This window comes from Oncorhynchus mykiss, chromosome 2, assembly GCF_057628025.1.
Source record: "Oncorhynchus mykiss isolate SJ-2025 chromosome 2, ASM5762802v1, whole genome shotgun sequence".
In the NCBI taxonomy this organism is placed as follows: domain Eukaryota; kingdom Metazoa; phylum Chordata; class Actinopteri; order Salmoniformes; family Salmonidae; genus Oncorhynchus; species Oncorhynchus mykiss.
In genome coordinates, this window is record NC_143023.1 from 92255854 (window position 1) to 92283544 (window position 27691).

The window sequence follows — 27691 nt, forward strand, 5'->3', positions numbered from 1 at the left end:
TGTTACTGCTGGTCAACAAAGCACTGTTAAACCTCCTCCTCCTCACAGACTACAACTGGCCTGCACAGTAAGACATAATTTACCTCTATAGCTATAACTGATCTGAGCCTAGCCATTAAACAAACCTAAGGCCTTAAAAGAGTTAAATGTTGATTAATCAATATAGGTCATTACAAATCGGTAAGTCAATCCTATTTTCACAAGACAATTAAAGGTTGTTGGAGTGCATTTTTATTTGTTGCATCAATTAATAGATACGATCAGCCGACAATAGTTCTAGCTCAGTCCTAGACCTTAGATTCTATACGATCTTGTCTACCAGATGCCTAACTTCCAGTATATTCCTGTGTCAACCTACTGCATGTGGCCCTCCAGTGACTAAATGACATCACCTCAAGAAAAAGAGCTGTAGCCATCCATCAGTAAATATACAACGCACTGACATTTATTACAAACTATATCTTCTACAGTTATTGTCATCATTACAACAGTGAATTCCAGAATGTGATAGTAAGGTCCATAAAACAATTACAACCAAGAATAGTGAAATGGGTCACAATTCTATCAGGGCTTTAATGAAAATAAACTCCTTTGTACAATTCAAAACAAATAAATACAACTATTCAACAAAACCTCATCATGGCAACTTAAATTATAGTGAACGTACACTTTTGCGTGGGATGTACAATAGTTGGTGACTGACAAAACGATTAGAAGATGGTGACTGTGTTAATGGAAAATATAAATGGAGTTCGACTCGTTAGTATTTCCTACTCAACTTGTTCCCCAACACTGGGGGGGGGGGGTTCCCAAAATGTGTGTGGCACCAAGATCATTGTTCCTCAAATTGCCTACCAATGGACTTAAAATGATCTTAACGCTACCAAGGTTTTAGGGAAAGTAATGTTTGTTTTGACAAAGATATATTTAACAATAAAATATATATATAAAAAAGAAAGAGAGACAAGGCTGATTTACACAGAATATAGCAGGAACTAATATACATCCTTTACACATATGGTATTTAATTGAAACAAGTCATTATTGTATTAGTAGACAGCTTTATCATTAACTGTAGTGTTGTAGCCTGATCAATGGATTCACAAAATCTAAAACATATTGAGCCAAAAGGATTTTTTGTAGGTTGATGTGCTACAGAAATGAAAAATGTCCATCAGCAGTTTTGTCCGTACATAGTTTTTTTACATAAGCAACTTATATGTGAGAAGTTTAAATGAGGTGAATGGACAGTGACGGGTGCCTATGCATTTTTCATCCGTGTGTGACCGCCGCCTCACTACCCATGATGGGGAGAAACAGGTGGGTGCCGTTCTTTTCCCAGTAAGGTTTGATAGAATATGAGTCTCTATAGCTTTAATGAAGGGCACCAACAATTGTTGGTTATTTCACTGATTGATAATATATATTCTCTGCCACAGGCAAAATATTAGTTTACAAACCAATCACGTCATTGTGATAGAAGTCAAAATAACATACAGCAAAATAGCAAACAGATATATGGACAGTGGAATCAGAGACACGAACATGTTGAGAATGGAGGTTGTTCGCAACACATATCCACATCTTTGAAATGCACATAAAAATCGTATCAAATCTTTATAGACCATATGACCTGCGTATTTACACGCATGTGTTTTGTTATTATGTGTTCAGTTTTTGGGGGATTTAAAACATTTCCCCCAGTTTGAGATTGCCCGGTGAGTTCTTAACGCTAAGGTTAATATCTTTGAGGGTCTATTGCAGTCTTAAAGAGGTTATTCACACACTAATAAAATGTTGTGGTAAAAGTTTTGATTTTTTTTTTAAATGCTAGATTAGGAAAGCTGAAAGGTGTAAGAACTAACCTTCTTGTAACAAACTTCATTGTAACCTTGATGTATACACATACATTATTAGCCAGTATGGTACTGTTTTTAACACTGATCTGGAGTTGCTGTTATTCTTAAGATTTTAGAAAGTGGTTATGGTTTGTAAAACGCTCTGTGTGTGTGTGTGTGTGTGTATGTGTATGTGTATGTGTATATGTGTGTGTGGGTGTGTGTATGCATGCGTGTGTGTAAGTGACTCGTCTTGCCACAAGGACAGGGGGTGAGCGCAGGACATCAGAGGTCTTCTGCCATGTACTTCTGTTATACACCATCCCACATGGCAAGATCCTAAAGACACAGGCAACATACCAAAGCTTCAGTTAAAATCACACTCCTCTCACCTCATTAAATCACCAGTAGACAGGATGCAACTCATCTCAATAGGTGGTAGAGGTGTGACGTTTTTTTGACGTAGATGCAGAAAGTAAACAGCATAATGGACATATTTCCACAACAACTAAGAGTGTTGAAGCACGAAGCGAACCCGTGCACATACTGCGTGTGACTGTGGAGAGCAAACTGTTACATCTCACGCATCTCAATATCCTAGCCTATTCATTGATGACAGGCCCTGCTTTGCTGAAGTCGGGAGACATTGCAAGCCAAGAAATTGTGGGATACAGCATTTAACTGCCGATAGACGGGCCTAGTGCATGGTTCTGACGGTCTGCCTGATGGCCGATCTACCTATACCGTGCCCCTCCCCTCTCTGTCCCTCACTAGCGCGCTATGAAAGATGCAAGTGTTTCTGTTCTCAGAAGGCAAAAAAAAAATCTGTCTCCTCCCTTTCAAAAAAAAAGTATATATATTAGGAGTCGATTTCTTGCAGAATCAAATCTTGACACTCAACAGGGAGTCTGCACAACTACGTCATCGTCGTTAACAGTAAATAAAATAATTAAAAGGGCCGTTTAAACAGTGATATTTTTTCCATTTGTCACATCCCTAATAAGCGGTCCAGGTATCCTCATGACGCGGCACAAGTGAGGGGTGAACCTTTCCTCTTTTGTTCACTATTGTACCTCTAGTGTTCCTGAAGTAAGCGGGGAGGCCGATGATCTCACATCAGATCAACTCCTTGCATGGCCTACTCCTTGACGTTTTCAATTATGTCCAAAAAATTATATTTTGCTCAAAATATTGTTGTTATACCCTTAAGAGTGTGTACATTACCATATAAAAATACATTTTGTTTTCCAAAAGGAAATCTTCCAAAATAGCTGGGGTGCGTCTAACTTTTTACCAACTGCCCCAAAAAAAAAAGCATTGAATGATTTGATTTTAATTTATTTGATGACTTCTGAAAAATGAATCTCATCATTTAAAAAAATAATTAAAAGAACAACCCATTGTCATCAGATAGTTTAGCTAATTACCGTGTGTCACTGCAGATCCACTGGCGGATGCTCTGACTGTTCCTCCCATTGCTCCTGTTGCTGCACCTGGTCTCCTTTGGCAGTGCTGGTGTGCTGGTGTTTTGTGTGGGTGCACATCTGGGTGCTTTGTGGTTCGGAAGACCTGCCTCTCTTCAGAGTGTTGGACTGGGCAGACGAAGTGTGTGGGGGTGACTCTGCATTCAGTAGTTTAGATTAGTAATGTCTATTCCTGTACATTTAAATCATTCACTTTGTTATAGACAGCATCTAGCTGATGCATTGAAACTTTCAGAAAAGAAAAAGCCAATGTGTTAGAAGCTTCAAGTGATTCAATTACAAAATAATTTGCTTGTTTTTTTATTGAGCCAACTAAGCAGCAACTAAAACGTGAAAAATGCTGCTTTCTTGACCAGGACTTCCCTGGTTAATTAAAGGATGAATAAACATTTTTAAAAAATACTACAAAATAAGAACTACACCTCCGAACATACCACAGGTGCTGCTACTGGCCTGAGAGTCGTCTGTCGGGGGAGGCTCTGCCTCTTCCTGAATGGTGGGCACAGATGCCAGGAGACCTGACAGACACACACAGACCGACGTTACGTCAATGTTACCATGGCAACACTGACTGGAAATAGCCTACATAAGGACTGACGCAGAATGAAAACACAAGGGCAAGTCATCCAATGTAAACTGAAAAACAACAATTTTTCTTTTACCACTAGGAGGCTCTCTAGAGCCATAGAATAAACCAGGAGCTGTGCTTCAGGAAACAGGATGCTATTCTGTGCTGTTAAAACTCAGACAGACAGCCCCATCCATAAGACAGCAGTCAACAACAGTCATCTACTGCAGTACAATACCTACATCTGTGGTAGACGACCCTGTTCCTCGAGTGACGCAGGGATTGCAGAATATTGTCCCAGCAAGGCACCACACTGACCTACTAAGCTAATTGATCAGTTCAATGATTGCCTCAATTTAGCACACCTGGTCTTCCAGGTCGGTAAAAACATGAAGTGCCTACCCCTGACCTGCATACATACAGATATCTATTCCCTGTAACGGGGACAACGTGGATGTACGGTACCGTGGCAACCATAATACTTCTACTACATGATCAGTGAGATGACAGAATGGACAGACAACAGCAGCTCGTGACAACAGGTCATCATGACAGTCATGCAGCTCATGACAGGAGGAGTGCGTTGTTGGCTGTAGGAACCATTCAGACTGTCCATCAGAGCCCAACATAACAGCTCTTAGAGAAATGACAAGGAGTATGGTGGAGCTGGGAGCCATTAAACGATGACCCATAAGAGGCAAATTGCTGCCGTTATCTCAGCAGGAACTGTGACGAGAGAGCTCCTTTCAGACTATATGAAATGAAACCAAACCATGGTCGTGACTCGTGTTCAATAGGGCAAACCACAGCAAAACGGTTCGCAACGGAGAACAATAATCTGTGGCGTTATTGAAAAAATAAATCAAACTCTCCCCGCTGAACACGACCACTGTAACCAACCTCAGATGTCTCAGCCACATGGGGCCTTTAATGAGGACGGGTGAGGTGGACTTTTTCTATCGCTGCTGTCTTCAGATCTTGATCCTAGGTTTTTAGTGTAAATAACTTACCTTGTTCACCTGTACAAATCAAGGTTAAATAATATAAAAGTTAAAGACTCACTAAGGCCTCTGTAGTGGGAGAGTTGCTGGTAGACCTGCTTCATTCTCTCTATGTTGAGCCTGCTGCCCTCTGCGTGGTTGATCATGGGCTTGGGGTAGTCTACTCCCACGATGCAGTTGGCTGCCTTCTGGACAGACTCTGGGGCTCTCCACGGCTCATAGATGTATCGGTTGGGATAGTCCTTCAACTTAGGAATGTAGCGCCTAGAAGATAGACAATCACAGATGTTCGAGACATTCATTGTTATTATTTATGCCACTGAATTACATATAGAACTGATTCATATGGTCTCAATGCAGTTTATTCAATTCATTCCATTTGTTGTTTATTATTATTGATGTATGTATTTTGTACTTGAAAAAGAGCACCACAAACTAGTCTTTCGAGCCGGATAGGTGCAATTGGCCTGGGACATGACCAGTAGAAACAGGATGCAGTTCATGCAGCATGCCATGCCCCAGACGAGGCACACACGCTGGCAAGAGGAGGACTGGGAAGTCCAGCAGACTGGGGCCATGGAGAGGTTTTACCTCAGGTTCGTGTCCAGCAGCCGGAACCAACCCAGCCTCCACGGCTCCAGCCCTAGAGCCAGCCGAGCAGTTGCCAGAGCTGCACCCAGTCTTGCTGTCCAACGCGCTCCGGCCAGCCAACCAGATGCCAGTGGTGCACCCAGTCTTGCTGTCCAACGCTCTCCGGCCAGCCAACCCGACGCCAGTGGTGCAGCCAGTCTTGCTGTCCAACGCTCTCCGGCCAGCCAACCCGACGCCAGTGGTGCAGCCAGTCTTGCTGTCCAACGCTCTCCGGCCAGCCAACCAGATGCCAGTGGTGCACCCAGTCTTGCTGTCCAACGCGCTCCAGCCAGCCAACCAGATGCCAGTGGTGCAGCCAGTCTTGCTGTCCAACGCTCTCCGGCCAGCCAACCAGATGCCAGTGGTGCAGCCAGTCTTGCTGTCCAACGCTCTCCGGCCAGCCAACCCGACGCCAGTGGTGCACCCAGTCTTGCTGTCCAACGCTCTCCGGCCAGCCAACCCGACGCCAGTGGTGCACCCAGTCTTGCTGTCCAACGCTCTCCGGCCAGCCAACCAGATGCCAGTGGTGCACCCAGTCTTGCTGTCCAACGCTCTCCGGCCAGCCAACCAGATGCCAGTGGTGCACCCAGTCTTGCTGTCCAACGCTCTCCGGCCAGCCAACCAGATGCCAGTGGTGCACCCAGTCTTGCTGTCCAACGCTCTCCGGCCAGCCAACCAGATGCCAGTGGTGCACCCAGTCTTGCTGTCCAACGCTCTCCGGCCAGCCAACCAGATGCCAGTGGTGCACCCAGTCTTGCTGTCCAACGCTCTCCGGCCAGCCAACCCGACACCAGTGGTGCAGCCAGACCAGCGTCTGTCTCAGAGGCTCAAGCCGTTTCAGCATCTGGCCAAGCTCCATTCCACACTCCAGCCGGTGACACCACGAGCAGCACCGGAGACAGACGAGCTGTTGCCAGTGCTGAAGCCTGACCAGCAGCTGCCGGCGCTCTGGCATGCTCCACCTCCGCCTGCCACCGGTGCCTGAGCTGGCACCCCAACAGAAACCCCAGCCAGAGTGTCACCTGGACCAGCTGTCACCGGACTCAACTCTGGTTCAGGTCTCTACTGTTAACACAAAATGACCAGTTTAACAACATTTACTTCCCCGTATTTCCACAGTACACAGTTGCCATCACCCTCAGGCCAGGTTCATCTCCAGTGAGACTACTGCACAGGCGTACTAATAACAGAGTGATAGCACCGCAATAAACAGAAATATAAGGATACTTAAACCATGAACTTAATAATCTCCCACTTTTCTTTAAAGACAAATAAAACATCAACAAAATAATTAAATGTCACAAGTTATTATATAAGTTCTCCATTACAAAATGGGTTGTGTGACAAAGTCGCGCCTTAGTGGCGCAGCGGTCTAAGGCACTGCATCTCAGTGCTAGAGGAGTCACTGCAGACCCTGGTTTGATCCTGGGCTGTATCACACCCGGACGTGATCTGGAGTCCCACAGGGCGACGCACAAGTGTCCCAGTGTCGTCCGGGTTAGGGGAGGCCGTCATTGTAAATAAACATTTGTTCTTAACTGATTTGCCTAGTTAAATAAAGGTTAAAAATGTTTTGGTAGGTTTTGTGTCTGTTAATGTGTCCTTTGTCATTTTCAGTAGGAGGCCGATTCTCAGCAACAGCCCCTCCATCTTGTTGATAAATTTACTTTCTGCCGTCTGGAGCGATGGACCCTAACAATGGTGCCTCTGTGCCTCACAAATATCACCACACCATCTTGGCCAATGACTACTCTCGGTCCTTTCCACTCTTGACAATCAACTCGTTTGTAGTACACTTTGTCTCCAGTCTCGTACAGCTCATCGGTGGGTTGTTTACGCAGAGCCCTGAGAATTCTCTCTGAACACTTCTCTCTGCATGTCGTGCTGAAAGGTGCTGTCCCACCCATGCACTCACTCTGGTCCCTTCTAGTGCTGGTGGCTTGTCAACCAGTACAGAGGGAAGATTAGGGTTCTGCCCCAACACTAGTTGCTATGGGCTGTGACTATGAACATTGTGCATTGAGTTTTTTGCCATCAAAGCCCAATCTAGGGCTGTTTTCCAGTCACACAGTCATTTTTTTGCCTTCTTGAGGGTAGCTTTGCTTAATAGTAAGGGGATATCTGTAGGGAACACCTCTGTTTCAATGTGGCTCAATTTTTGCTGGTATCTTAACTCTCTTGGTAGAATGGATAACTCACCCATCTCCAAATTTGAAATCACTGTTGCTTGGTGTGTCAATCATATTTTGTACTTATTTTATATTTATTTCACTGACATAACTATTAAGACATGTTGCACCACACACTGTGCGTGTACATGCAGTATCAATCACAGCAGATCCTAAGGATTCAACTATAAATATCTCAGTATCAGAAGCAGATTGGCTCTCTCTGTTTTTATGTTTTATGTTCCTCTGTTAGTTTAACTTGTTCATTTTTATGAGGACAGTCTTTAACCCAAATGTAAGTGCTTTGACAAATACCACATTCTGATCTCCTTCCATGCCTGTCCAGTGGATTTGTGCTGGGCAAATGCTTTGATCAAAGTTCCCATTCCGTTTCCTTGTTCAAATCCTCCATGTATATTTCCAGTGCTGTATCTCTCGCTCTTCCCTCGAGCGATAATACCACCGCAAGTGTTAGCTTTTTCTTATATAATATACACTTAAAACATTAACTTAACACCTACTACATCTGCTGCCTTGCAGATATGCTTGACCTGGGCCAATCGCCAGACCCAGCCCTGAATCCAATGCCCGGCACTGTCCAGGACCCACCGGCTGACCAGGTTCCAGTCCTGGGTCCACAGGCAGATACCTAGCACAGCCAGACCCACAACCCGCACTGACGCTCAATCCTGCCGTCAGCCATTAGTGCTCATATCAATGTGTTCTGATATATGCCTGTGTCTTTATTGTGCCTGTATGAGCCTCTATGGATCAATAGAGTTGATTTAATTATTCAGCCAAAGCACAAACAACGTGGTAACCACGGACCAATCACTGTCCTCTGTCCAATGCCCACAGGTTAGTGTGTGTCTGACATAGAGTGTGTGTGTGTGTGTGTGTGTGAGACGTAGTGTGTGTGTGTGAGACGTAGTGTGTGTGTGTGTGAGACGTAGTGTGTGTGTGTGTGAGACGTAGTGTGTGTGTGTGTGTGTGTGTGTGTGTGTGAGACGTTGTGTGTGTGTGTGAGGCGTTGTGTGTGTGTGTGTGTACCTGATGTAGTCTCCGCTGGGGTCTGTCCTCCTTCCGAAGCCCACAGGGCAGTAACAGTGGAAGAACTGCTGGAAGAAGGCACTGCAGGAGAGCCACATCCAGCTGCCTGCGTTCACACTCCAGTCTGCATCCAGGAGCAGCTCCTCAAACACCTGACAGGCAGAACCAAGCAGCAAAGAATACAGTTAGATACCAGTGAAGCGGCACCACCACCGTCTCACGTACGTCTCGATGCTTTGGATATACAGTAAATACCCACGTTTTCATTGTCAATGTAAACCCACCAATGTCTTTGTGTGTGTGTAAATGTCCATGTATTTCTGTTATTGGCCTGCTTTATGGAAGTACTAAGGTAAAGTAAACACTGTGTGTTGACAGTCTGTATTCAGTAAAAGCTCTAACACCTGGATAAAGGACTAGAGACAAGCCCCAGCGTTACATGGTTAAGACACTGACAGGCTGTGGCTTATCCACAGCATGGCAGGTAGCCTAGTGGTTAGAGTTGGACTAGTAACCGAAAGGTTGCAAGATTGAATCCTTGAGCTGACAAGGTAAAAATTGTTCTGCCCCTGAACAAGGCAATTAACCCACTGTTCCTAGGCCGTCATTGAAAATAATAATTTGTTCTTAACTTACTTGCCTAGTTAAATAACGGTTAAAATACATAAAAAATGTAATCCCAGAACTACCTACGCCAGGGCTCTCCAACGCTGTTCCTGTAGAGCTACCATCCTGTAGGTTCACTCCAATCCTAATCTATCACACCTGATTAGAATAATTAGCTGGTTGATAAATAATTAGCTGGTTGATAAACTGAACCAGGTTAGTTACAACTGGGGTTGGAGCGAAAACATACAGGAAGGTAAGCTCTCCAGGAAGAGGGTTGGACACCCCTGCCCAGATCTACCGACGCTGATGACAAGCTCTATAGGTTACTGCTACATGTCCTCCTAATATACTAAAGCTTCTCCACAACCCTTGTTGTGGTATGGTAGTGCATGCTGGGTGACACTGGTTCTTTCTCAATTACTTTCTTTGATTCCTTGCATTCCCTCTCAAAGCCCATTGCAGGAGAAGGTCAGAGGGGAGACCTTTGATTTTCCTCTCCAATGCATTTGAGAAAGAAAAGGGACTAAAGACGCGAGCAACTGAGGAAAGATGAAGAATCGAGAAAAAGTGAATGTAAATGACTGGAGAGGGAAGGGAATCTAACCTACCCTCATGCCACTCTCCCAGCTTATCCACAGGTCTCCCCGAGTCAGGAAGCAGGCCACCGCGTGTCTGGCCAGGTGGTGGATCCAGCCCTCCTGCCTCAGCTGGGTCATGATAGCATCTATCCAGGGGAAGCCTGTGCTCCCCTCTGCCCACTTGGCCAGGGCCTCAGGGTTATGGTCCCAGGGGATCTGAACACAGATGGGGTTGCCCTCCATCCGGTCGAAGTTAGGGTTGTTGGTTCCCGCTGCATAGAAGAATTCTCTCCACAGGAGCTGGCCGAATAAAGAGAGCGGGGGACTGCAATTCTTCCGCAACTGAGTGGGAAGGATGGATAGAGAAATACCTATCAAAATCACTTCTTACATCAGCAGTTGTGCTTTACAGTAACCCAGCCTGTACCACAGAGAGCATGCAGAAACAAAATGTTATTTTACAATTACATGATCAAACAGCTTTTTTATCACATTCCAAACAGCAACATGTATTCTTGTAAAAAAAACTGTTTTTTTAAAGATCTCTATTGTGGTGATCAAAGGTCTCGGTACCTTCATGTAGAGTTCCCTCAGGTTGTAGTAGAAGACTCGACATGATAAGCATCCAAAGCGTAGATAGGGGCTGAGGCCCGTGGGACTGGCGATCAGCGAACACATGTTGATCCTGGCTCGCTCAAAGCTAGCTACCCAGGCTTTTCTGTCTAAGTGTTTGTTGAGTCTCTCTAGTGCTTCAGACTCCCCTCCCTTCCACACCGCAGGGTCCAGGCCTTGAGTCTTGAATCCTGGAGAACAGAACAGAGAGGACAGAACAGAAAGCACAGAACAGTCAGATACCATGTGCATTGTGACTACATTTAGCCTCACACACAGTACATGGTGATTAACAGGATGTTACAGTTCTGGAGAACCCAATGGTGTAAATACATTAGCAACAAGAACTATTATACTGTACAAACACACAATTGTTTTAACATGTGAAAGAACATATATACACACCCGGTCAAAAGTTTTAGAACATCTACTCATTCAAGGGTTTTTCTTTATTTTTACTATTTTCTACATTGTAGAATAATAGCGAAGACATCAACACTATGAAATAACACATATGGAATCATGTAGCAATAAAACAAAATGCTTAAACCCCCCCCCCCCCCCCCCCCCCAATTCAAATACATTTTATATGAGATTCTTCAAGGTAGCCACCCTTTGCCTTGATGACAACTTTGCACACTCTTGGCATTCTCTCAACCCACTTCACCTGGAATGCTTTTCCAACAGTCTTGAAGGAGTTCCCACATATGCTGAGTTGGCTGCTTTTCTTTCACTCTGCGATCCGACTCATCCCAAACCATCTCATTTTGGTTGAGGTCAGGGGATTGTGGAGGCCAGGTCATCTGATGCAGCACTCCATCACCCACCTTGGTCAAATAGCCCTTATAAAGCCTGGGAGGTGTGTTGGGTCATTGTCCTCTTGAAAAACAAATGATAGTGGGACTAAGCGCAAACCAGATGGGATGGCGTATCATTGCAGAATGCTGTGGTTGCCATGCTGGTTAAGTGTGCCTTGAATTCCAAATGAAATCACAGATCGCGTCACCAGCAAAGCACCCCCACACCATAACACCTCCTCCATGCTTTATGATGGGAAAATACACATGCAGAGATCATCCATTCACCCACACTCAGTCTCACAAAGATAAGGCGGTTGGAACCAGAAATCTCACATTTGGTCTCCAGGTCAAAAGGACAAATTTCCACCGATCTAATGTCCATTGCTCTCGTTTCTTGGCCTAAGCACGTCTCTTCTTCTTATTGGTGTCCTTTGGTAGTTGCTTCCTTGCAGCAATTTGACCATGCAGGCCTGATTCACACAGTCTCCTCTGAACAGTTGATGTTGAGATGTGTCCGTTACTTGAACTCTGAGAAGCATTTATTTGGGCTGCAATTTCTGAGGCTGTTAACTCTAATGGACTTGTGCTCTGCAGCAGAGGTAACTCTGGGTCATCCATTCCTGTGGCAGTACTCTTCAGAGCCAGTTTCATCATAGTGCTTGATGGTTTTTGCGACTGCACTTGAAGAATCTTTCAAAGTACTTGAAATGTTCCGTATTGACTGACCTTCCTGTCTTAAGAGTAATGATGGACGGTTGTTCCGCTTTGCTTATTTTAGCTGTTCTTTCGATAATATGAATGTGGTCCTTTACCAAATACGGCTATCTTCTGAGAGAAGTCTATGATGGGGTGACTAGAGTCTTTGACAATGTTTTATGTTTTCCTCTGACACCTGCTAGGATATAGGTCCTGGATGGCAGTAAGCTTGGCCCTAGTGATGTACTGGGCCGTACGCACTACCCTCTGTAGCGCCTTACATGCAAATGCAGAGTAGTTACCATACCAGGCAATGCAACCGGTCAGGATGCTCTCGATGGTGCAGCTGTAGAACTTTGAGGATCTGGGGACCCATGCTAAATCTCATCAGTCTCCGGAGGGGGAAAAGGTGTTGTTGTGCCCTCTTCACGACTGTCTTGGTGTGTTTGGACCACGACAGTTCATTGGTGATGTGGACACCAAGGAACTTGAAACTCTCGACCGGCTCCACTACAGCCCCATCGATGTTAATGGGGGCCTGTTCGGCCCGCCTTTTCCGATAGTCCACGATCATCTCTTATTTTGATCACATTGAGGGAGAGGTTGTTGTCCTGGTACCACACTGCCAGGTCTCTGACCTCCTCCCCATAGGCTGTCTCATCGTTGTCGGTGATCTGGCCTACCACTGTTGTGTTGTCAGCAAACTTAATGATGGTGTTGGAGACGTGTTTGGTCATGCAGTCGTGGGTGAACAGGGAGGACAGGAGGGGACTAAGCACACACCCCTGAGGGGCCCCAGTGCTGAGGATCAGCATAGCAGATGTGTTGTTGCCTACCCTTACCACCTGGTTGCGGCCCGTTAGGAAGTCCAGGATCCAGTTGCAAAGGGAGGTGTTTAGTCCCAGGGTCCTTAGCTTGGTAATACGCTTTGTGGGCACTATGGTGTTGAATGCTGAGCTGTAGTCAATTAACAGCATTCTCACATACAGTGCCTTGCGAAAGTATTCGGCCCCCTTGAACATTGCGACCTTTTGCCACATTTCAGGCTTCAAACATAAAGATATAAAATTGTATTTTTTTGTGAAGAATCAACAACAAGTGGGACACAATCATGAAGTGGAACGACATTTATTGGATATTTCAAACTTTTTTAACAAATCAAAAACTGAAAAATTGGGCGTGCAAAATTATTCAGCCCCTTTACTTTCAGTGCAGCAAACTCTCTCCAGAAGTTCAGTGAGGATCTCTGAATGATCCAATGTTGACCTAAATGACTAATGATGATAAATACAATCCACCTGTGTGTAATCAAGTCTCCGTATAAATGCACCTGCACTGTGATAGTCTCAGAGGTCCGTTAAAAGCGCAGAGAGCATCATGAAGAACAAGGAACACACCAGGCAGGTCCGAGATACTGTTGTGAAGAAGTTTAAAGCCGGATTTGGATACAAAAAGATTTCCCAAGCTTTAAACATCCCAAGGAGTACTGTGCAAGCGATAATATTGAAATGGAAGGAGTATCAGACCACTGCAAATCTACCAAGACCTGGCCGTCCCTCTAAACTTTCAGCTCATACAAGGAGAAGACTGATCAGAGATGCAGCCAAGAGGCCCATGATCACTCTGGATGAACTGCAGAGATCTACAGCTGAGGTGGGAGACTCTGTCCATAGGACAACAATCAGTCGTATATAGCACAAATCTGGCCTTTATGGAAGAGTGGCAAGAAGAAAGCCATTTCTTAAAGATATCCATAAAAAGTGTCGTTTAAAGTTTGCCACAAGCCACCTGGGAGACACACCAAACATGTGGAGGAAGGTGCTCTGGTCAGATGAAACCAAAATGGAACTTTTTGGCAACAATGCAAAACGTTATGTTTGGCGTAAAAGCAACACAGCTCATCACCCTGAACACACCATCCCCACTGTCAAACATGGTGGTGGCAGCATCATGGTTTGGGCCTGCTTTTCTTCAGCAGGGACAGGGAAGATGGTTAAAATTGATGGGAAGATGGATGGAGCCAAATACAGGACCATTCTGGATGTAGTCTGCAAAAGACCTGAGACTGGGACGGAGATTTGTCTTCCAACAAGACAATGATCCAAAACATAAAGCAAAATCTACAATGGAATGGTTCAAAAATAAACATATCCAGGTGTTAGAATGGCCAAGTCAAAGTCCAGACCTGAATCCAATCGAGAATCTGTGGAAAGAACTGAAAACTGCTGTTCACAAATGCTCTCCATCCAACCTCACTGAGCTCGAGCTGTTTTGCAAGGAGGAATGGGAAAAAATGTCAGTCTCTCGATGTGCAAAACTGATAGAGACATACCCCAAGCGATTTACAGCTGTAATCGCAGCAAAAGGTGGCGCTACAAAGTATTAACTTAAGGGGGCTGAATCATTTTGCACGCCCAATTTTTCAGTTTTTGATTTGTTAAAAAAGTTTGAAATATCCAATAAATGTCGTTCCACTTCATGATTGTGTCCCACTTGTTGTTGATTCTTCACAAAAAAATACAGTTTTATATCTTTATGTTTGAAGCCTGAAATGTGGCAAAAGGTCGCAAAGTTCAAGGGGGCCGAATACTTTCGCAAGGCACTGTAGGTGTTCCTTTTGTCCAGGTGGGAAAGGGCGGTGTTGACTACGAGTGAGATTTCATCATCTGTGGATCTGTTGGGCGATATGCGAATTGGAGTGGGTCTAGGGTATCTGGGAGGATGCTGTAGATGTGAGCCATGACCAGCGATTCAAAGCACTTCATGGCTACCGACGTGAATGCTATGGGGCGGTAATCATTTAGGCAGGTTACCTTCGCTTCCTTTGACACAGGGACTATAGTGGTCTGCTTGAAACATGTAGGTATTACTGTTAAGGGATTTTTATGAATAATGACTAAATTATGTATACAGTGGGGCAAAAAAGTATTTAGTCAGGAACCAATTGTGCAAGTTCTCCCACTTAAAAAGATGAGGCCTGTATTTTTTATCATAGGTCTACTTCAACTATGACAGACAAAATGAGAAAAAAAATCCAGAAAATCACATTGTAGGATTTTTAATGAATTTATTTGCAAATCATGGTGGAAAATAAGTATTATTCTGTATTAAGCGAGTCACTGGTACTTCCTGCTTTAGTTTTTGCTTGTAAGCAGGAATCAGGATAGAATTATGGTCCGATTTGCCAAATGGAGGGCGGGGGGAGAGCTTTCTACGCATCTCTGTGTGTGACATTTTGTATGCATCTCATCTCATGTGACATGCTGGTAAAAAAAATTGCTAAAACGGATTTAAATGTCCCTGCATTAAAGTCCTTGAACACTAGGAGCGCTGCTTCTGGATAAGCATTTTCTTGTTTGCTTATGGCCTTATACAGCTGGTTGAGTGCGGTCTTAGTGCCAGCATCGGTTAGTGGTGGTAAATAGACCGTTACGAATAATATAGATGAGAACTCTAGGTAGATAGTGTGGTCTACAGCTTATCATAGGGTAATCTACCTCAGGCAAGCAATACCTCAACACTTCTTCAATATTAGACATCACGCACCAGCTGCTATTGACAAATAGACACACACCCCCGCCTCTCGTCTTACCAGATGTACTTTCTCTGTCCTGCCGGTACCATGGAAAATCCCGCCAGCTCTATATTATCCGTGTCTTCGTTCAGCGGTGACTCAGTGAAACATAAGATATTACAGTTTTTAATGTCCCAATGATTGCACGTTGGCCAATAGAACAGATGGCATTGGGAGTTTACTCACTTGCCTACGAATTCTCAGAAGGCAGCCCGACCTATGCCCCATTTTTCTCCATCTTTTCATTCCAACACATGATTCCATTTGTGCCATTTCATAGTTGAGGTCTTAACTATTATTCTACAATGTAGAAAATAGTAAAAATAAAGAAAAACCCTTGAATAAGTGTTCTAAAACGTTTGACAGGTAGTGTATATGGTACACCCAAGTCAAAATGACAATCCATAATTGAATGTCATTCTCTTACATGGTCTGGATGGAGTGATTGCTGATATCAAAGGAGTATTAAAATACATCTGATTGATTGATTACCAAGCTCTTCCAGAGAGGGGACACTGTAGTGTTCGTCGTGGTTATCAGCGATCTTCGTCCGACAACTGCCCATCTGTTCTTGTGTGATGGTGGGCAGGGGTTTCATAGGCAGCTCAAGCCTGTTCACTAAGGCCTGGAACCTCTTGAAGGTCAGCGGAGGACTGCCGTTGTTCATCTCAACGATCCTGATAACAGTAGAAACATGAAGGATCGTGAGATTAAAACACATTGAGATACGGGACCGTATTCATAAAGCGTCTCAGAGTAGGAATGCTGATCTAGGATTAGGTCCTCACCCTGCCCCTGTTATCTTATTCATTACGATGTAAAAGGCTAAACTGATCGTAGATCAGCACTTCTAAATCAGACGTTTTGTGAATACCAGGCCCGAGGTAACTTTGTTGAAATGTCCATAATAATACTGCTGTGGTGAAGTGATGCTGTTGAGGAAAACGCACGGGTGATTCTTGACCGCGAGTGGAGGGCAGTTGTTCATCTCAATGATCCTGAAGATGATGGTGTAAATGTAGAGGTAGAAATTATGAAAATGTCATTTCAGGATTAAAACAGAGCATTACTTGTTGAAAGGCCAATTGATACTGATGTGGTGATCTTTGCATGTCAGCAAACTGGTGGGGAAATTAACTGGCCGGTAACTAATTTCTCAGCACAAATCAAAACAATCAATACAGTTCTACTTTTCAGTCGACATGATGTAGTTTTGACATTCTGTACCATCTAAAAACCTATACAGTATAAATTATTGATAGTCAACATAATAATGGTACAGGATTGGATCATAGTTATTGTATTCATCTTTTCTATTACCTCATATACATAAAGTACTTAAACGTATTTAAAAAAAATTATAATCTGGCAACATCTTGACTCATAACAGAGCAAGAGTTGGTGAGATTGGCTCAAACACATCAAGGAAAGAAATTCCACAAATTAATTTTTAACAAGGCACACCTGTTAATTGAAATGCATTCCAGGGGACTACCTCATGAAGCTGGTTGCGACAATGCCAAGAGTGTGCAAAGCTGTCATCAAGACAAAGGGTGGCAATTTTCAAGAAAATATATTTTGATTTGTTTGACACTTTTGGTTACCACATGATTCTATATGTGTTATTTCATTGTTGGGGTCTTCACTATTATTCTACAAAGTAGTAAACAAAGAAAAACCCTTGAATGAGTAGGTTCTCCAAACTTTGGACTGGTACTGTAGTTATCCCCTAACCATGGCCTGATTATGTTACAGCGTGAATCTTATAAAATAGGTCCCATCTTATTGCCGCTGTTTGGGCCCTTTTAGGTATTCTTATTGGATCAACTCATATTGTGGGCCGGGCCGAGTAGGCGTCAGGAGCCCCCATGTGTCTCCAGCAGCAATGTGGTTGCGATGGCTGAGCACTGCCACCCCACCTGTCCGCCACGCACATGTCTGCCACAGTGACTGCCTCCCTGCTCAGCCATTTCCTCCTCCCACTGCCTGCACATGTTGTGTGGTGTGACAGTTAGTTACATTAACCCACCACTAGGAAGCATCACAGAGCTATGGGATTCTATGGGACTGTGTGTTTGTGGGAAGTAGAACATCAAAACTCTTTTAGCTCATTCTACATCAGTGCTTTTCCCCTTTTGAGCTCTGAAGCACTGCTTACAGCATGTGTCTTTACAGCATGAAATCACCATTATGTTACCCACTGCATTGTTCTCTAGTTTGACTTCCAGTGGTATACTGACATCACTTAGCCTACTGGATAGACAGACACAATAGACTGTCAAAATCTTATGGACTTCTCTCTGGTCAAATAATCTGTTAATTCAGCATTTTACAGTATTGCTGGGGTAAGTTTATTTCCCACACTGTTCTGTTGTGGTTGTGACGACACCAGACTGTCAGCTGGCTGTCTCCATGACATAACACGTAGCATCATCTCAGATGTGTTACAGCACCACAGCAGTAAGGTTTCCCCTGGGACACACTTTGCTCTGGTTTATCCAATAAGGTGTTGAATAGGGAAAGGGTGATACCTAGTCAGTTGTACAATTGAAGGCCTTCAACCGAAATGTGTCTTCTGCATTTAACCCAACCTCTTTGAATTAGAGGTGCAGAGGGCTGCCTTAATCAACATCCACGTCTTCGGCACCCGGGGTACAGTAGGTTAACTGCCTTGCTCAGGGGCAGAATGACAGATTTTTAATAGCACTGGGAACAGTGTGAGCTCAACATTCAAATGACTAGGTAAGCACTAGCCTGATCCCAGATCTGTTTGTGACGTCTTGCCAACTCCTATGGTCATTGTCCTGAGGCAAAACAATTTGGGACTAGGCTAGATAAGCAGTATAATGGGGAAATAAATATTTTACTTATTGGACCCTTCCTACTGAGTGTGACAGTCAGTGACTAACCTGTCCAAGTTGTAGAGTGTGTGAGAATTCCTCACTATGGTCTCCACTCCAAACTCCTCGGCCATTTTAATGATGGCTCCATCTCTCTCCTTCCCATAGGGCTCAGAGTCATACTCAAAGGTCAACCGGGTGACGTTCCACTCCTACCGACAGGAGCAGAGAGAGATGGGGAGAGAGAGGATGAAAGATAATACATGTTAAGTCACAATGGAAAGCTAACTGGGGTTGAGATCCATTTCTCTGATGTTACTGGGACAACACCTTATCTCCCAGACATGGGCCTAAAGATCTGTGAACAGTACACATTATCATTACAATCTAGTCTACATGGCAGGTGGCTAGAGTCTAGGCTACACAAACGGGAAAGGTAAAAAATTATCCGTCAGTGCTTGCTGAAACAAGTGGTCAGCGTAGGTTATAGAACCTTCTAAAACATCCTACTTGTTGAAGCAGCGGCTGAATAAATGCAGCAATGCATGCTTCAGTGCACTGTTCCTATAGTGATCTGCAGAACAATTTGATCACTATAGCCACATTCACTAGGTCTATAGACACCAGAGGGCACTGTATCTGCAATGCAGTTATTGGAGTTTATCGACATCTGACCTCTATAGCGTTTCCTCCATCTACAGTAGGCCCTGCTGCTGAACACATGATAATGAGAGCTTAGTGCTGAAAGTGAAACGTACCGAGTGCCCTCTCCGCCTCTCCTCAGACCTGATGGTCTCTTACATAAACAACCCTTTCTCCAACCTGCTGGTCAGTGCGTCACCCACTACACGTATTCTAGCAGCAATGCATGCTTCAGTGCACTCTTCGTTTGTAAATTATGTCTGAGTGTTGGCGTGTGCCCCTGGCTATCCGTGAATTAAAAATAAATAAAAATGGTGCCTCTGGGTTTGCTGAATATAAGGAACTTGAAATGATTTATACCTTTACTTTTGATACTTTAGAATATTTAAAACCAAATTGTTTTAGACTAACACAAGTAGTATTTTACTGGGTGATTTTCACTGGAGTCATTTTCTATTAAGTTAACTTCCACTGCCTAACCCTTAAGCCTAACCCTTAAGCCTAACCCTTAAGCCTAACCCTTAAGCCTAACCCTTAAGCCTAACCCTTAAGCCTAACCCTTAAGCCTAACCCTTAAGCCTAACCCTTAAGCCTAACCCTTAAGCCTAACCCTTAAGCCTAACCCTTAAGCCTAACCCTTACGCCTAACCCTTACGCCTAACCCTTACGCCTAACCCTTACGCCTAACCCTTAAGCCTAACCCTTACGCCTAAAATTGCATTTGAACAAATTCAGGACATTAAAAATCTAGTATTGTTTGACTACCTTGTCAGGATATACACACATGACATGAGTCAGCTCAGACAAATCCAGCCCGTGAGCTCCATCAGCAGCAGATTGTGACTTTAGAATGGAAAATGAATGTGTTCAGTGCATCGAATTGATTGGTTCATCTAATCAAACCAGATAGTTCCAAACTAAAACGTATCGCTGCTGTATCGTACCACAGATCCTAATCGAATTGTCTTGAAAGGGAACGATGCACATCCATAGTAAGTAAGCAGGTTTATGTTCTCTGTAAGAATGCATATTCTCAGAACCCATTTTTTATTTATTTGGGACGAACATTGAGGTGGGTGGGTGGTAGGCTGTGTAGTATTAGGGCTATAGTTGTCTTCTGAGAAACTAAACCTATTGATGGACCCAAATAGGCCTATAAAATGCCCAAATTCATGTGCCATCACTATTAAAAACAAAACAGGGATTGAGTTTTACAATTTGGGTTATGGAACGTCTAGTAGGGCCGGGACGTACCAGTATCGCGATACTCACTAGTATTAAAAAATAAATCTGCAGCTTAACTATGCAATAATGAGGATAATATTATGTTACTCATGGTCATATATTTTGTGAGTGGAGCTCAAAGGTGATCCTTCCAAAACAATGCAAACCTTTTGTCAGACAGTTAGGGAGACAATTCTCACATTGCAGTATTACTCAAATGCATGGTTCTGTAGAATACTATTGTGATAATCCGAATGAAGCCATACCACGGAAGATGTTCACTGCAATTACCCATGATTCAAGGTGTAGTGTTCAATTAATACACCCACTGATTCCAGTCATTACGGAGTAGTAGCCTAGTCTACCTCACATCCAGGTAGGAAAATACTTGCATATTGACAAAGCTGGCAATGTGAGAATGAGATTGTCAATTGCTCAATTGTCTTGTGCTAAAGTACAGTAAGTGCATAAGTTTAGGCCTACATGTTTTTTGAAGTAACTGCTCGCAACTGTAGGCTTATGAGCTTTTGCTGGACCCAATTCAATGAAAATGCTCATTACATAAAGTAGTATAACCCAAAATCAAAGCTGTAGGGCTAACCGTGACTTGACTACAGTACCTTAAAGAGACTGGGAAACACGTTAGCAGGTTGGCCTCGCACCACAAACAGCCTAGAATCGAGCTTCCTCAAACTGCTGTCCAGGTCCTCCAAAGACTCCAGCAGAAACCTGTGAAAAGAATATCTCAACCAATCAACAAATGTGAACATTTCTTTTAACAAGGAAATTTGTCATTGTTTTTTTTAAGAGCTCTGTGACAAAGTCTAAACTTAGATAGGGCCGGGACTATAACAGTATTGTGGCAAGGAAACAAAACACAAATTAGATTTCACTTCTTTAGGAAAACAACCCTAATGTTGGGAAGAAATATCATTATGTTGTCATCCAGAGTCACATGTATTTATTTTCCAGGCTAAAACACACAAACACAATATTTTAAAGGAACAAGGAGTTTGATCTGTTTCATGTTTTCATTTTGGCCATGGAAAAAAATAATAGCGATACTGGTATCGTCCTGACCCTAAACTTACACACTTTTTTAGACTAACACAATATGTGTTGCCAGCGCAGTCTTTCCTTACTTAACATCAGATTTGGCCTTGGATGTGGTGACTTTGTGGACAGCGGTTGACAGAGGCAACCATATAGAATAAAGAAACCTTACGAGGAACTCGCTGAGCCCTTATAGAAGGATCCCCATTATCATCTGGTAGTCAGCCACAACAGGATACATAGATGGGAGAATAGGAGAGCCATAACGGCTTGGCCCACCCACATACAGTTCAACATCAGTGTTTCCACAGTGCCTTCGGAAAGTATTCAGACCCCTCCACTTTGTTACATTAGCCATATTCTAAATTGATTTAATAAAAACATTTTCTCGGCCATCTACACACAATACCACATACTGACAAACCCCATACTGAAATTTTAGCAAATGTATTCAAAATAGAAATACCTTATTTAGATAAGTATTCAGCCCATTCGCTATGACACTCGAATTTGAGCTCTGGTGCATCGTGTTTCCACTGATCATCCTTGAGATGTTTTTACAACTTGATTGGAGTCCACCTGTGGTAAATTCCATTGATTGGACATGATTTGGAAAGGCACACACACACACCGGTCTATATGAGGTCCCACAGTTGACATGTCTGAGCAAAAACCAAGCCATAATTTTGTCAAGGCACAGATGTGGGGAAGAGTACCAAACAATTTCTCCAAGAACACTGTGGTCTCCATCCTTCTTAAATAGAAGAAGTTTGGAACCACCAATACTTTTTCTAGAACTGGCCGCCCAGCTAAACTGAGCAATCAGGGAGAAGGGCCTTGGTCAGGTGACCAAGTACCCGATGGTCACTCTGACAGAGCTCTTTATGGTAGTGGCCAGACTGAAGCCACTCCTCCGTAAAAAAGGCACATGACAGCCCGCATGGAGTTTGCCAAAGGCACCTAAAGACTCCCAGATCATGAGAAACAAGATTCTCTGGTCTGATGAAACCAAGATTGAACTCTATGGCCTGAATGCCAAGCATCACGTCTGGAGGAAACCTGGCACCATCCCGCCAGTGTAGCAAGCATCATGCTGTGGGGATGTTTTTCAGCGGCAGGATCGAGGGAAAGATGAACGGAGCAGAGTAGAGAGATCCTTGATGAAAACCTGCTCCAGAGTGCTCAGGACCTCAGACTGGGGCGAATGTTCACCTTCCAACAGGACAACAACCCTAAGCACACAGCCAAGACAATGCAGGACTGGTTTCGGGACAAGTCTCAATGTCCAGCCAGAGCCTGGACTTGATGAACATGATCGAACAGGAAATAGCTGTGCAGCAACGCTCCACATCCAACCTGACAGAGCTTGAGAGGATCTGCAGAGAAGAATGGGAGAAACTCCCCAAATACAGGTGTGCCAAGCTTGTGCCATACCCAAGAAGACTCGATTCCATAATTGCTGCCAAACAAAGTACTGATTAAAGGGTCTAAATACTTATGTAAATGTAATACTTAAGTTCTATATTTTTAAGAAATTAGAAACAATTTCAAATAAATGTTTTTTGCTTTGTCATTATGGGATATTGTGTGAAGATTGAAAACCATTTAATCATTTGTAGAATAGTGAGGACATCAAAACTATGAAACACATATGGAATATGTAGTAACCAAAAAAGTATTATATATTTGAGATTCTTCAAAGTAGCCAGCCTTTGCCTTGACAGCTGAACCTCTCAACCAGCTTCATGAGGTAGTCACCTGGAATGCATTTCAACTAACAGGTGTGCCTTGTTAAAAGTTAATTTGTGTAATTTCTTTCCTTCCTAATGCGTTTGAGCCAATCAGTTGTGTTGTGACAAACTAGGGGTGGCATATAGAAGATAGCCCTATTTGGTAAAAGACCAAGTTCATATTACGGCAAGAACAGCTCAAATAAGCAAAGAGAAGTAGTCCATCATTACTTCAAGACAAAAAAGTCAAGAACTTTGAACGTTTCTTCAAGTGCCGTCGCTAAAACCATCAAGCGCTATGATGAAACTGGCTCTCATTAGAGTTACCAGCCTAAAAAATTGCAGCCCAAATAAATACTTCAGGGTTCAAGTAAGGGATACATCTCAACATCAACTGTTCGGAGGAATTAGGCCCTCATGGTCGAAAAGCTGCAAAGAAACCACCACTAAAGGACACCAATAATAAGAAGAGACTTGCTTGGGCCAAGAAACATGGAAATCTGTCCTTTGGTTTGAGCAGTCCAAATCTCATCTGAGATTTTTTGTTCCAATCGCCGTGTCTTTGTGAGACGCAGAGTAGGTGAACAGATGATCTCTGCGTGTGTGGTTCCCACTGTGAAGCATGGAGGTGGTGCTTTGCTGGTGACACTGTCTGTGATTTTTTTGAATTCTAGGCACACTTAACCAGCATGGCTACCACAGCATTCTGCAGCAATACACCATTCCCATCTGGTTTGAGCTTAGTGGGACTATCATTTGTTTTTCAACAGGACAATGACTGAAAAAAAAAAACACACCTCCAGGTTGTTTAAGGGCTATTTGACCAAGGAGAGTGACAGTGCTGCATCAGAATACCTGGCCTATTATTCTACAATGTAGAAAATTGTAAAAATAAAGAAAAACCCTAGGTGTGCCCAAATGTTTGACTGGTACCATCTGTATTTGGGATGGTAAAATGTTTTCACTGTAAACTTAAAAACAACTAACAGATATGTAGAAAAGATAATGGAGCTATATATATATATATATATATATATACACACACAGTGCCTTGCAAAAGTATTCGGCCCCCTTGAACTTTGCGACCTTTTGCCACATTTCAGGCTTCAAACAAAGATATAAAACTGTATTTTTTTATTTTTTTCATGAAGTGGAACGACATTTATTGGATATTTCAAACTTTTTTAACAAATCAAAAACTGAAAAATTGGGCGTGCAAAATTATTCAGCCCCTTTACTTTCAGTGCAGCAAACTCTCTCCAGAAGTTCAGTGAGGATCTCTGAATGATCCAATGTTGACCTAAATGACTAATGATAATAAATACAATCCACCTGTGTGTAATCAAGTCTCCGTATAAATGCACCTGCACTGTGATAGTCTCAGAGGTCCGTTAAAAGCGCAGAGAGCATCATGAAGAACAAGGAACACACCAGGCAGGTCCGAGATACTGTTGTGAAGAAGTTTAAAGCCGGATTTGGATACAAAAAGATTTCCCAAGCTTTAAACATCCCAAGGAGCACTGTGCAAGCGATAATATTGAAATGGAAGGAGTATCAGACCACTGCAAATCTACCAAGACCTGGCCGTCCCTCTAAACTTTCAGCTCATACAAGGAGAAGACTGATCAGAGATGCAGCCAAGAGGCCCATCATCACTCTGGATGAACTGCAGAGATCTACAGCTGAGGTGGGAGACTCTGTCCATAGGACAACAATCAGTCGTATATTGCACAAATCTGGCCTTTATGGAAGAGTGGCAAAAAGAAAGCCATTTCTTAAAGATATCCATAAAAAGTGTCGTTTAAAGTTTGCCACAAGCCACCTGGGAGACACACCAAACATGTGGAAGAAGGTGCTCTGGTCAGATGAAACCAAAATTGAACTTTTTGGCAACAATGCAAAACGTTATGTTTGGCGTAAAAGCAACACAGCTGAACACACCATCCCCACTGTCAAACATGGTGGTGGCAGCATCATGGTTTGGGCCTGCTTTTCTTCAGCAGGGACAGGGAAGATGGTTAAAATTGATGGGAAGATGGATGGAGCCAAATACAGGACCATTCTGGAAGAATGGACCTAAGACAAAAGACCTAAGACTGGGACGGTGATTTGTCTTCCAACAAGACAATGATCCAAAACATAAAGCAAAATCTACAATGGAATGGTTCAAAAATAAACATATCCAGGTGTTAGAATGGCCAAGTCAAAGTCCACTGAATCCAATCGAGAATCTGTGGAAAGAACTGAAAACTGCTGTTCACAAATGCTCTCCATCCAACCTCACTGAGCTCGAGCTGTTTTGCAAGGAGGAATGGGAAAAAATGTCAGTCTCTCGATGTGCAAAACTGATAGAGACATACCCCAAGCGACTTACAGCTGTAATCACAGCAAAAGGTGGCGCTACAAAGTATTAACTTAAGGGGGCTGAATAATTTTGCACACCCAATTTTTCAGTTTTTGATTTGTTAAAAAAGTTTGAAATATCCAATAAATGTCGTTCCACTTCATGATTGTGTCCCACTTGTTGTTGATTCTTCACAAAAAAATACAGTTTTATATCTTTATGTTTGAAGCCTGAAATGTGGCAAAAGGTCGCAAAGTTCAAGGGGGCCGAATACTTTCGCAAGGCACTGTATATATATATATATATATATATATATTTAAAATAAGGTAATCTTTGAGAACAAACAAATCACCTAAATAAAAACTGGGAGTCAGGGAGAATCTAAAATTAAAAAAGTGTCACGGCATGGGGCCATCATTGATTTTGTCATAACAGATGGCTTTCTGAAGCTGTTCGTTATGTCGATTATATATCACACGCACGCTGCACACATATAGCCTATAGATCGGTGGTCACCAACCGGTCGATCTTCAAGGCATTCCTAGTCGCTCAAACATTTCTTTAGAAAAGCCAAAGAAAAAGGCGCTATTTGTTTTGTTATTTGTGTTGCGCTGTTGGCTATAGCTGCACTTGATTCAAAAGCCCTGCGCACCGAGTAGGCAAAGTGTAACCGTTTGGAACCATTTAATGTCTGAAAAGACAAAGTCAGTCTGCCTGGCGGACCTGTAGATCTGTGGTTACATCGAGTTTGTCTACTGCGCTGGCCAATGGCTGGCTAACTAGACAAATCAGTTAAGAACAAATTCGTATTTACAATGACGGCCTACACCGGCCAAACCCAGACGACACTAAACCAACTGGGCATTGTCCTATGGGACTCCCAATCACAGCCAGTTGTGATACAGCCTGTATTCGAACTGTAGTGACGCCTCTAGCACTGAGATGCAGTGGAATTGCATTGCCGAGGCAGTGCGTACGTCAAACTATATGGTAGATGGCTTGACAGAAATGGTAGCAGAAGGTGATGTTATACTTTTGTTACATACAGTTCCAGATGATACTGCGTAATATTTTGCGCAATGACACTGTCGGTGTTAGAAATTATGTGGTCCAGTAGCGGAACGAGATTGCATGAAGATGACCTATAACGTAATGACGGAATTGCATGAATAAGATTTATAGTGTAATGACATTTGTCACGATATAAACGGGCCTCGTGCACACCGGATTCGTTTAATTGGGAAGCAATCTACACCGCTGCAACTCTTCTGCTGGACTAGGTTGCGGTGCGTGGCAGTGTTGGCTTTTTTTCTCGTCAATTTGTGCGTCGTTTTGCAGTATAAGTAGTAAACTACCGAAAAAGTTGCTAATTTGTAGCGTGATTATTTTTTGTTGTGATGCGGAGCAAGACAATGCCTGATGTCTTGCCAGCATTTTCAGTGATGCAGATGTGCTTCGCTTTTCCACTAGCTAGTTAGTGTATACTTCCTCAAATTCTTATTTACAATGACGGCCTACCCCGGCCAAATCTGTAAAACTGGGACTCCCAATTACTGCCGGATGTGATACAGCCTGGAATCGAACCAGGGACTGTAGTGTGACGCCTCTTGCACTGAGTTGCAGTGCCTTAGACCTCGGGGCCACGCTGATTATACAGCTAATAATTCCATTAAGTTATAGTGTCGTTTTAGTAATGTGTGCATTGACACTGACCTCCATCTGTTGATGCCGACGTTGGCGGAACCAGCAAACCACGGATCCAAAATATAAACACATCGCACAGTGTCCGCGCTATTTAGAGCTTCCTGTAAAGCCGGATTATCGTGTAACCGCAGTCCCTTACGAAACCAATGCACTGAATTCACAACCATGATTCCAAGCTAGTCCATAGTAATACCAAAAATAACAAATTGAATCAAGATAAATCCTAAAATGTCTTCATTTTACGATGTAACAGACACGCTTTCAGTCCTGTCAACAACACCAATAAATGTGGAACGGACGGATCCAAAGCACTACTACGTAACCACTTTCTTCTTCTCTCTTCCCCCATTGGTCAGAGAGTGACCGTTTAGCTCAGCGTCAATTGGTTGCTTCGCACGTGTTATATCAGAACGCCACGTTTTCTGAAAGTTGAACCCTTCTTATTAAAGCTCAATGCGTGGAACACAGATAGAATGATCGTTAGTTATAAATGTTCAATTCTAATTGTTTTTTGTTGATGTTGTTTTTGGTCTTCTTACTTTTGTT

General features: G+C 43.2%; 1 protein-coding gene across 4 annotated transcripts; it reads right to left on the bottom strand.

Moving 5' to 3' along the window:
- Positions 1 to 419: 419 nt before the first annotated feature.
- Positions 420 to 27506, bottom strand: cry2 (cryptochrome circadian regulator 2). 4 transcript variants are annotated; one of them, XM_036959107.2, is made up of 12 exons: positions 27155 to 27506; positions 20935 to 21043; positions 18518 to 18660; positions 16559 to 16606; positions 16101 to 16285; positions 10500 to 10729; positions 9957 to 10268; positions 8740 to 8891; positions 4953 to 5155; positions 3757 to 3840; positions 3266 to 3459; positions 420 to 2177 (listed from the first exon to the last, which is right to left on the bottom strand). In XM_036959107.2, exons 1-11 carry the CDS (start codon positions 27310 to 27312, stop codon positions 3272 to 3274), a joined length of 1812 nt encoding a protein of 603 aa, XP_036815002.1. In that variant the 5' UTR covers positions 27313 to 27506; the 3' UTR covers positions 420 to 2177; positions 3266 to 3271. The 4 variants fall into 4 exon arrangements, with proteins under 4 accessions (XP_036815002.1, XP_036815007.1, XP_036815004.1 ...); XM_036959112.2 differs by lacking the exon at positions 27155 to 27506 and adding an exon at positions 21834 to 21946; XM_036959109.2 differs by lacking the exon at positions 16559 to 16606.
- Between the last annotated feature and the right edge of the window lie 185 nt (positions 27507 to 27691).

What these genes read in the sequence shown, in the direction of transcription:
- cry2 (XM_036959107.2), bottom strand. Translation starts at nt 27,312, where the DNA reads ATGGTTGTGAATTCAGTGCATTGGTTTCGTAAGGGACTGCGGTTACAC. An exon ending in ACACTCTACAACTTGGACAG is followed by an intron (nt 16,607 to 18,517) that starts GTTAGTCACTGA and finishes CATCATCTTCAG; the next exon opens with GATCATTGAGATGAACAACT. An exon ending in GGCCAGTAGCAGCACCTGTG is followed by an intron (nt 3,460 to 3,756) that starts GTATGTTCGGAG and finishes TACTGAATGCAG; the next exon opens with AGTCACCCCCACACACTTCG.